The sequence below is a fragment of the Aotus nancymaae genome, unplaced genomic scaffold (genome assembly GCF_030222135.1).
Source record: "Aotus nancymaae isolate 86718 unplaced genomic scaffold, 86718_ANA_hifiasm-v0.15.2.pri h1tg000008l, whole genome shotgun sequence".
Taxonomy (NCBI): domain Eukaryota; kingdom Metazoa; phylum Chordata; class Mammalia; order Primates; family Aotidae; genus Aotus; species Aotus nancymaae.
In genome coordinates this window covers 42,491,756-42,502,153 of record NW_026988419.1, presented here as the reverse complement: position 1 = coordinate 42,502,153, position 10,398 = coordinate 42,491,756, and the positions used below count along the sequence as shown (strand labels likewise).

At 41.9% G+C, this 10,398-nt stretch overlaps 1 protein-coding gene across 4 annotated transcripts in view; it reads left to right on the top strand.

The window, feature by feature from the left end:
* Positions 1-635: 635 nt before the first annotated feature.
* NAB1 (NGFI-A binding protein 1) overlaps positions 636-10,398 on the top strand; it is a 45,349-nt gene continuing 35,586 nt past the window's right edge. For 2 of the 4 annotated variants that reach the window (XM_012464140.3, XM_064373231.1), the window contains exon 1: positions 1,183-1,447. In XM_012464140.3, coding sequence (XP_012319563.1) covers positions 1,440-1,447 — 8 coding nt within the window. In that variant the 5' untranslated portion in view covers positions 1,183-1,439. Of the gene's footprint in view, positions 792-1,182; positions 1,448-4,947; positions 7,638-10,398 lie in introns of those variants that run through there. The other 2 variants (XM_012464141.3, XM_012464142.3) reach the window with 2 other exon arrangements.

Below are 10,398 nucleotides of genomic sequence, written 5' to 3'. Positions count from 1 at the left end.
TGGATTTGGCGGGTGTGCTCTTTGAAATACTATATCGAGAACCTCACACATAATTCTGTTTTTTTAAATTGCAAACCTCCCTAGTTCACTCTGCAGCTGGAGAGCAGGCCCGAGGCGGCGTCCCCCGCCCGCCTCCCTCCCGGTCGTCCCCTCCCCAAGCCCGGAGCGGGACTCGCGGGAGCCGCCCACTCCCGGCGCCCACTTGGTTCCTCCCAGCTGCCGTGTGAATGGGCCGCCCTCCGGATTTCGCGGAGGGGGTGACTGGAAGGGGCCGAACCCCGGCCCCGGAGGCCGCCCCCGCCCCCGCCCGGCGGCGGCCCACGCCGGGATCTGCGTCACTCGGCCGCGCGTGGGCGGGAGCTGGAGCCGCGAATGTAGCAAGAGCGGAATCTCCCAATGTGACAGCGCGGGGGGTGGGGGTGGAGGCGGCGGAGGCGGGAGGGGGAGGGGGAGGAGGGTGCAGCGCGCGCGGGGAAGTCAGGGGAGGGAAGGGCAGGGCGCGGCGGGGGAGGCGCTGCCGCCGCCGCCCGCGCGCCGCAGCCCGGAGGAGCCGCCGCCGCCGCGGCCAAGCGAGCGCCGTCGGGGCGGGCGGGCGGGAAGCAGCGGCGGGCCCGAGCTGGGGGGGAGCAGGGAGAGCGCGCCCACCACCTTCCCTTCCCCCCTCGATGGGAGCGGGGGTGTCCCGGCTCCCGCAGCCGCCAGAGGAGGGAGAGCCGGGGGCCGTCGCTTTGGAGTTGGGGCTGAGCAGTCCTCGGGGAGAGCGCGCCAAGACCGCTGCAGCCACTGGCTGAGTACGTACCGGGGCGGACGGCCGCCACTCTTGGTCCGCCAAGTGCGGGACGCTTTCGCGCCGGAGCGGCCGCGGGCGAACTTGGGGCGGCGGAGTCGCGGGGCCGCGCGGGCACTTTTGGGGGCGGTGTCCGGGGGAGCGGGCTCCGCGCGGCCGGCGCCGGAAGGAGAGGGCGGCCCCGGGCTTGTGTGGGCGATTCCCGGAGATGTTCTGTGTGCCGGGGCCGCGGGGAATGGGGAGCGCGGCCCTGACTCGTGCATTGTGCATTTTCCCTCCGAGAAAGCCGGGGGTGCCGAGTCCATTTTGCTAACAGGGCTGGGGGCGTCACGCGGCGCTCGGAGGGATCGCGGGGCGCTGTGGGGTTGTGCGATGTGGGTTGTGCGCGCTGGCCCCAGAGTTTTGCAGCCGCGTTCGTCAAGGCAGGCTTTTTGTTTGTTTACTTTATAAAAGTGTTGCACTTACCGTCTCGATTTGCTTCTTGGGTACCCTCCCCTTGCCAATGTAGTTTTCTTTTTAAAAGCGGAAGGAGAGTTTTGCATGGAAGTGGCTTACAGAAACTTGGAACCGAGGTGCAGGGAAGCGAGAGACTCTTTGTGCCTCTAAGGCCGATGAGGAATTTGCAAACACATGTGGGACATATAAGCCTTGGATGCAGAGGTGTGTGACCTTATCATAGAGAAACATTGAAAATACTGTCAAATCTTTGTTGTCTGCAAGCTCAGAGTTTCCAAAGCTTGAGATAGGAAACGACCCTCCTAATAAGCCTGAATGTTGCAGGATCTTGGGGAAAGGGATGGTTGAAATGGAATATCCATTTATAGATTCTTCAGACCAAGTTTTGCAGCAAGTGGTCCGGAGGACTTGCGTGTACTTACCCCTAGCTCCCTGAGATTCGGGAGGCACAGAAAATTTGGGGATGGCTGTTAATTTAAAATTTCATCTGAAAGAGTCGATTTGGAGTAACTTGTCACTACCAGTTGGTTTGCCAGTGACGTGTCTGCCAACTCAAGGAGTGCAAAGATCAGAAACTGAGAGAGGAATTCTCAGATCTTGTTTTAAAATATTTTGGCAGTTTTAATAGATAATATGAGATTGCATAGGAACAGAGGAACCGAATTTAAAATAGATTAGTCACGTAGGAAATGCTTAGCTGTTGTTAGAGTGTGCACGCAATGACTTACCTTCCTAGGTTTTCACTTTTTTGAAAATTTTTCCCTGAACAACATACTCAATTACGCTATTTCGTAATTTGTGTGTGGGTTATAAGAAGTATGAGAAGAGAGGATGCACATAGGATTTGCTCTCTCTGTTTTGGGTGGAGATTGAGCTTTTTCTGAAAGAGCTGCTTCTGATCTAATCTGTGTGCCAGTAAAAGTGGCTCTCATATGCAGGGCTATCTTTTTCTCCTCCATATTTGTGGCATTGAAGACATTTAATATTATCTTTTCATTCAGTTTAAAAGATTATATTTTGTCCTTATGGGATTAACATGCAAGTTAGGGTTTTCTTGAGACTTTGTAAGTGGCTGGCTAGGTCAGCCTTTTTTATCCCTGTTTTGGGTATTAAATATTGGAACATTAGATCTTGAAAGAAATTATGTAAAGGAACTTCTGGAAGAAACTTTTTGTTTCAATTTTATTTTTACCATTTTGCAATAAAGTTAATATGCCATTCCCATATTAGAAATGTTTTCTTTCTCTGGCTCTGATGGTCTTTTGTTACTCGTAAAGGTATCAGTAATAATAATAAAAACATTGAGGCTCGATGGATTTTTATTTTATTCTACCTTCTAATTATGGATGTAATTCAAATGACAGAAATTCTTAGGATTACTATGCTGTTACAAGGACGTTGAGTAAGCTTATATGTCTAGTAAATAACTTGATCTAATAAATTATCTCATATTTCAAAATTATTAATTCAGTTGAGTAATCTGTTTTTTGTAACTGGTAAATAATACCCACTGTCATATGGGAAAGTTAATAGATTTTTATTCTTCTTATTAGAGAATCAGTTAAAGCATTAGGTATTTTCATCACACTACAGCTAAGAACCTATTGGTTTATTATTGAAGATTTTGGGGGGTTTGCACTGTGGATGCTTCTTTGAAAGAAGAAATTATAAAGTGGGAGACATCTTTGAAGAATTGTTAGTGAACTTTAAATATTTAAAGTAACAGCTGGATGAAAACAGAAGTATGCCAGTTGCTAAAAAAATATAGACATGGGGTCTCGCTGTGTTGCCCAGGTTGACCTCAAACTCCTGGGGTCAAGGGATTATCCCACCTTAGTCTCCCAGGTTATGTCAAGTTTTTGTATCTGTTGGCCTAAGACTTAGGACTCATTTATTCCATTATAACAAGCCTGGAGCTGTTTTTTTGTGGGTGTTATTTATGTGCATTTTTGGAAATGAAATCTCTGTAAAATTTACCTTTAAATGCGAAGCTGTGTTTTAGATGGAAGTGACCATTTTATAATATGATTTGAACAGTTAAGATCATGCTAATGTGTAATCACCCCATCTATGCATATTTCATTGTGGAATTTGCTAAACATTTTACACAATAAATACCCACTGGAGCATAATAAAAGGTTGCTAGCCCCTTTGCTTTGGATTTATTTTTATCTTAACCTGCTTCTTTTATCCTTTTGAACAGTAGTGTGAAGAATAGCACAATTATTATATTAAATGCAAATTCCCTTTCTAATCTGACATGTTCAATAACTCATACAACAGTAGAATATACTCCTTAAGCTTAATAATGGAACAAGTGGGAAATTTGAGAAGTTGATGCTTGAGAAAAATAGTAATCCTCATCTTGGGAGAATTCACACAGCTAAAACATACCATTAAGCTTTCAAAGAGTTTGTCATTTCTCCTTACATTGTATTTAGGGGTGGCCCATTGATTTGCATATTAATTTATTAATTTAATGATTTTTACAGAGAAACTTCTGAAAAGGTGAAAAGACTTATAAATATTGCCTGCATAGTCAGTGCTGAGAGGCTATTTAATGTTTGTTGAATGATTTGATGGTTGGTTGGTTGGTTGGTTGGTTGAGAATTTCCAGCCTTTATAGTAAATGCTAGTATTTGCCTATTGTAATTATAATGAAATTAATAGATAGTTATTTAGCAAAATAAATCTGATTTAGTTTTTTCTAATTTTGGCAAGTAAATTTAACCTTACACTGAATATTTTTATTAAAATTTTAAGATGTCTCGAAAATTGTTTTTCCAGCTTCATTCAGAATTTAGAAACAACAAGAGAGAGCATTTTAAATTTACCAAATTACCCTCAATTCATTGGAAAGGATATATTTAATTCACAGCTCAGATCCAAAAGTATCTTGACTTATATGATCCACCACTGAATACTTAGTAATATGCATGCCTAGGTAAATCATTTGGAACTTGAAACACCTACATGGGAGTTAGTACCTAGGGCAACTCTGCAATCTTAAGTAACCCATAAAGTTTAATCATTTTAGCTTGAGTTCTGGGTTCTAGAATGAGGATAAAAGCAAAAATAATTAATTGCGTCGAGCAAGCTTTTCCATCCCAAGGCCTGTGGTTGCATGCAGCCCAGGATGGCTTTGAATGCAGCCCAATACAAATGTGTAAACTTTCTTAAAACGTTATGAGATTTGTGTGTGTGTGTGATTTTTTTTTTTTTAAGCTCATCAGCTCTTGTTAGTGTTAGTGAATTTTTTGTGTGGCGTAAGACAATTCTTCCGATGTGGCTCAGGAAAGCCAAAAGATTGGACACACCTGACATAGAAGCTCATCCTTCCCTAAGTTAAATTCCTGCTTTTTATAAACCTTTTCAGTTTCAGCCTATCATGTACCCATTTCACCCTTCTCCCAGGCCCCTGTACCTTCAAGCTATATTCTCTTAAAGTCGCAATACTTCAGAGGCTTTAAGTGTAGTCTGTCCTCAGATCTCCTATTTTCATCATCCCCATTTCTCATCTCAATCTTTCATTAATGTGCATCAGATCTTGTCTAGATGTTAAGAGGAAAGCAATCTGGTGGAACTAATTTACCTTAATCTGTAAATGACTCATGAGCTCTTAACTCTTTCCAAAGTTTTTCACATTTTTTGTAAGTCTGTAAGAGGTTGCTATTAACTCAGATAATTTTAAAGTAAAACTTGCAGTCTGTGTTGGAGGAGGGAATCTCTAGTCTTCTGCATAAATAAGTCAGACCTAACTAGGATTTTCCCTTGGTTTCTTCCCACTCCTGGAAGTGTGTGAATATGTGTATTGCTGTATATGTTTGTGTATGTGTATATAACAATGATTCCCATAGCACGGAGGGGAGAAGATGCAAGAATAGTGATTATAAATCCCTTTGAGTATGTGGATCATTTATGAGGTAGATAATTTGGTGATAAGTTACACCACATATATAGGAAGAGAGAAGAAAAAGAACTAGGATCTCATGACTGAACTTGAATTCTTAAAAGGCAGGTTTTGGGGCCAGACTCGATGTGTAATGTGTAACACTAACCACTTGTAGTTCCTGTATGGGGAGAGCATCTTTTGCTTTCCTGGGAGAATAGCCATGTTATAGGAGTGCACCATATAGCTTTTTAAGAAAGAGGAAGTAATGAGGATGAGAGAATGAAAAGGACTGTAGGTAAAGTAACAGGATGCCCTGTTATTGGATCTCAATTTATTGAGATACCGGTTTACACAGACGGCCTCCCTTTTGGAATATGAAAGGTTGCTGATCAGATTCCGACTCAGACGTTGGGTTTCATTGCACAGCAACCTTTCCAGAGATGTTATTTAACATAGAACACTTTGCTAAGAATAACGGGGGATAAAATATTAATGAAACTTATTTCCTACCCTCGGGGTGCATATAACCTAACAGTGGTTTGTTCTGCAGAGCCAGGCAGGTGCCTGCCTTGTGCCATGACTCCTTCACAGCTGCACAGCATTTACCACAGTGTTTAAGTCTCTGCTTCTTGTCTTTCTCCTGATTCTCCATGAAGGATTGTCTTGCCTCTGTTTCCCAGAAAACTGGCTTAGTGCTTGATATATTTGAATAAGTTCAAAATATGAGAGAGAGAGAGTGTTGCGGGGTTCAGAGAAGGGAGAGGACAGCTGCAGCCAGGGGTAGTGGAAAAGACATTTTGGGAAAGGCTATGGAGGTTGGAGGGAGAGAGGATGCCTGGCACAGGGGCAGGGAATTGAAAGGCATATTTGAGGAATGTCCAGTGTATCTGCTTGTCACAAGTATATGGGCATGCTAAGGAACAGAGAGAAGGGTGGAAGGATAGGCTTGGGTCTGGGATACCCATATGAATCATTTGGATTTCTTTCTCCATGCAGTGGTGGTGAAGTTTGCCATTTGTAAACTTGGCATTGCAGTGTGGGATCTATTGAAGGTGAAGGAGCTTTTTTCAAAGTTGAGGCAAGAAGCAATGAGCACTAGAATTTGGTGCTTTTGAGGCAGAGAAAGAAGTGGTGGTGTAGCCTAAGGACATGTAGATTGGAAGAAAAAAGAACAAAAAGCAAAAATGGAATCCAAACTTACTTAAATCCAGGAAACTGAAAGACTAGTCGTGCAACTGAAAGAGCTAAGAGAGTTGGAATGAGTAGACCTAGGAATCTGGAAGAAGAGAAGAAAATGAGATAATGTTTTTGCTTTTAGACTCATCAAATTTGAGGTTTTGACAATGCCCAGGTGGAATGCCAAATTACAGTTCAGAAGAACAATTTGGGCTGATGGTTCTGAACTTTTCAGGTGTGAGGATAGCGTTTCAAATAAAAAAATTGCAAATATTCATGACTACTTTTAGTATTTGTTTTTTGAGGATACATATAAAGACAAAAACAAAAATCCAATTATGCTTTTAAGTGAGTTCATATGTTACTAAGTAACAGAAGTGTCTACCTTCATTTGCAAAGTAGACGTGTGTGAGAGGCATCTTTTTCACTCAGTGGTCAGTGTTTTGTGTGCATTTGGATTTGAGAACACTTGGAGTAACTCCATGGCCCTGGTCCAAGCTACAAATACAGATTTTGAGGTCATCTGTCTGTAGTGATCATTAAAGCCTGGGAATGGGTGAGACTGTCAAAAGAAAGTTATGGACACACAGTAGAAAAAAGATGTAATACAAAAATTTGGAGAATTCTTGCACTTAGAATATAATAAGGGAAGGTAGGGAAAACAAATGATACAGCATTACCAAAGTCAGGTGAAGAGCATCTCAAGGAGTGATAGATACCATGTAGCAAAGAGATTAATGAGAGAGGCCCAGAAAATTTTGATACAGTGGTGAGGCCAGAAAACAAGCTGGCCTGAGGCAGATTTGAAGGAATGGTTCTGCTTTTCCCTAGTGACAATTAAAGCCCTCTGTGCTATCAAAATATCCTTACATCCCAGCTTGGAGACTGTCAGGGAAATTGTTTTCCATAGGGAAACAGTAGTTGACCAGTAGTTCCGTCGACCAAACTAGCTCCTTACTTCACTTAGTACAGTTGGAATCTGGCAGGTGACTGCTACTACCCTGTAAGAAGACAAAGTGAGTTTTTTAAAAAGTTTTGGAACAAATCATTACCATTTAAAAGATCAGTGAATAACAAACAACAACAAATGGTCTTAAATTAATGCTTTTTTGTTTAATCCCGCTTCCCTAACGTCATTGGGATTCTTTTTATTGGACTGAGCCGGGTGAGGAAGATTTAAGCTGGTGGAAGTGAAAGTTGGCTGTACATTGGCAGCCAGTTCTCAGGATTAGCTTTTGAATACAGTTAACTAGTTTCTCTTAACTGTGGAATTCATGGAAAAGTCAGACTCAGTGTGGTCGTTCCAGGACATCTTGAAAAGGCCAGGTAACAGTAGTTTTCAGCTGAGTGGATTTACAATACTGTAAGCTACCTGTATATAACATGTTAAGGACCCATTTTATATTTACTTCAGCTTGAAGAGATGGAGGTAGAGGCTTTCTTTTGACTTATTTGACCTTCATGTTGAATCATTAATGGTTATAGATTTTATGAAAACAGAAAATCTCATAAAAGTTTTCTTTCAAATCACATCAAGTTAATATATGAAGGGGTGGGTGTTTAAATTATCACAGCAGGCTTTGGAAGGAAACTGAGACATTCTCAAAGCAAAAGCTTAGGAGGAAAACTCCTTTCCCAGTAGTAAGTGTGGGCCTCTAGAAAGCCTCCAGGGACCGAATCAGTTAGTTCTCTTCCGTCTGTTATCTTGGCTTTGGAGAAAGACACTTGGTCCTATCAGTCTTTATGGAGATCTTATATTCATAACTACTTTCTTACCCATACAGAGGACTTTCCCTTAAGAACTAGGGGGTTTCATTTTTTTTAAATGGGTACAGATAAGAAAGGATAAAACTTGAAAATTATTTTCTAAAATCGTTGCCTTATCTCAGAAGAACAAAATATAAGCTTGGTTCTTTTGGCTCTTTTTCTTAAGTTTCTCTTTTGTATTTGTCTAACATACGTATATTTTTCTTATTGCTTATAAAAAGATTAAAAACTATTTTTCCAGATTTCTTCATTTAATCTCTGCTCTATCTCATAATGTGAGGAGTACATATGGTGAGTTACTCGATCACTCCATAAACTTTGCAAAGTTCCAGTTCTCTTATTATATGTACTACTGGGAAACCCCATGTCTGGAACTTGTGTCTTCCCCAGTCTGTTTTGATCATGTGTACATATATACACATGTATACATGTACTTTTTTAGTATTGCATTGAAAGCCTATGGGGGAGTTGCATGACGTGTATGATGGGAAAGTAAATTTCCTTCCACCTCTGACACTTTCTAGCAGCCCTTCTATTTGTATAGTGTAGTGTAATATAGCCGTAAACTTGGGTCTGTAACTCAAGACAGCTGTTTTTGTGAGCTGGTGTCCAGGTGGATGATAGACTCTCCCTGGAGTGGGAGGACTTGCAGAGCCTCCTTTAGGTGATTTAGAAGATGCAAGAATGTTTTCATCCAGAGGACTGAGGTGGCATGAATGCGAAGGTTGACCTAAAGGATTGCCTGGATCATCACAAGACCTGTAGCAGTTTGTGGTTCCCAGAGGATTTATTAAGTAGGAATCTTGTGTAGTCTGTCAGATTTGCCTCATCATGGGAGGTCTTCTGAGATGCATCTCAGGCACCTGGGAAACTATTTCTCAAAAACACCCCAGGTGATTTCCTGGGTGTTAGCAGAAGCTACTGGGCCCTAATTCAGTCTTTGTTGTCTTTTGGGAAGTCATCAGGTCACCTGGTTATGCCCATACTAGCCCTTGCAAATAAAGAGACATAAAGTTTGAGGAAGTCGCTAGTTGATCAAAACAGATTGTGGATGACACAGAGGTTCCAGGAGATGGGGCTTCCAGTAGTCAGTGCTTAGAGTGGTATGGACACCCATTCTCCTTGCTTCAAGTGACTGAGACTAGAATTTTGTGTAGCCTTCTGATAGATGACATAAAACAAGTCCCAAGTTCTCTGACTTCTTGGCTTTCAGGGAAAAGCCTAGTTAACTATTACCAGTTAACTATTGTCCCAGTTAACTATTCCTATATACTGTTAGAGTTGAGAGTGGGTCTTCCATTTTCCCCTGATGCACGTATTTTTTTAGCCTTCTGTTATTTTCTCCATAGAGGGCTACAGGGTACTTTTAATCCTAAGAGTGCATTTGATTACAACAAGTTTATTTGTTTCTCTTAAATGGAAGTACTTGGCCAACTCCTCTTTGTATGTGGGAGGTCTCCAGGCAACTGTGAACAACTTTTGAAGGCTGCTAAGAGGTCAAGAAGTACTTTGCTGAGTCTTGTTCTGTCTCTTTAAAAACAGACTTCTTTGTCTTGCTTGGCCTTAAAAAGTATGTTTCTTCCTTGGCTCTGTCTTAGGCTTTCTCCTGCTGCTTTGGAGGGATCACCCACCCTCCTCATTTTATCCTACAGCTCTGTCCCTGATACACGCGGGACTGTTCTCCATAAGCATTCTACCCTGTGCCATGTGCAAGTGCTGTGTGTTTGAAAGGGAATCCCATCATCCTTATTTTTCTGTGTCCCTAATGCCTGTTAGAATCCTGAATTCTCAGATGTAATCTCATTGTTACTTGTAACTCTTTTCTTGAATCCTGAACTCTCAGATGTAATCTCATTGTTACTTGTAACTCTTTTCTTAAACTACAGAGTGTCAGTAAACAGTAACTATTTCCTTCATCAATAAACATCAATAAATGGTAACTTTGTTCATCACTTAGATCTAAGTGATCACCAAATCTTGTCACTTACTTGTTGGACTTTTCTCTACCTCCTCTTTCTTGATTCCTAAACAAACCACCTTCTATTTTCTCACCTCCAATTCATACTGAAATCTATCTTCCTTTGCCTGCCAGACTCATCTTGCTCATTTTTTTCTCTGTAAAATGGGAATAACTGTACCTGTGTCACAGGGCCGTTGTGAGAATCAGACATACGTAAAGTGTTTATTGTATTGCCTGACACACAATAAGTATTCAGCAAATGGTAGCATACTCTACTTCTTACCTCCTGCTAAATTTAATAATTTTTAACTCCAGCTGTGTCCATTCCTGTATATAGTCAAAAATGTGGGATGTGGAACC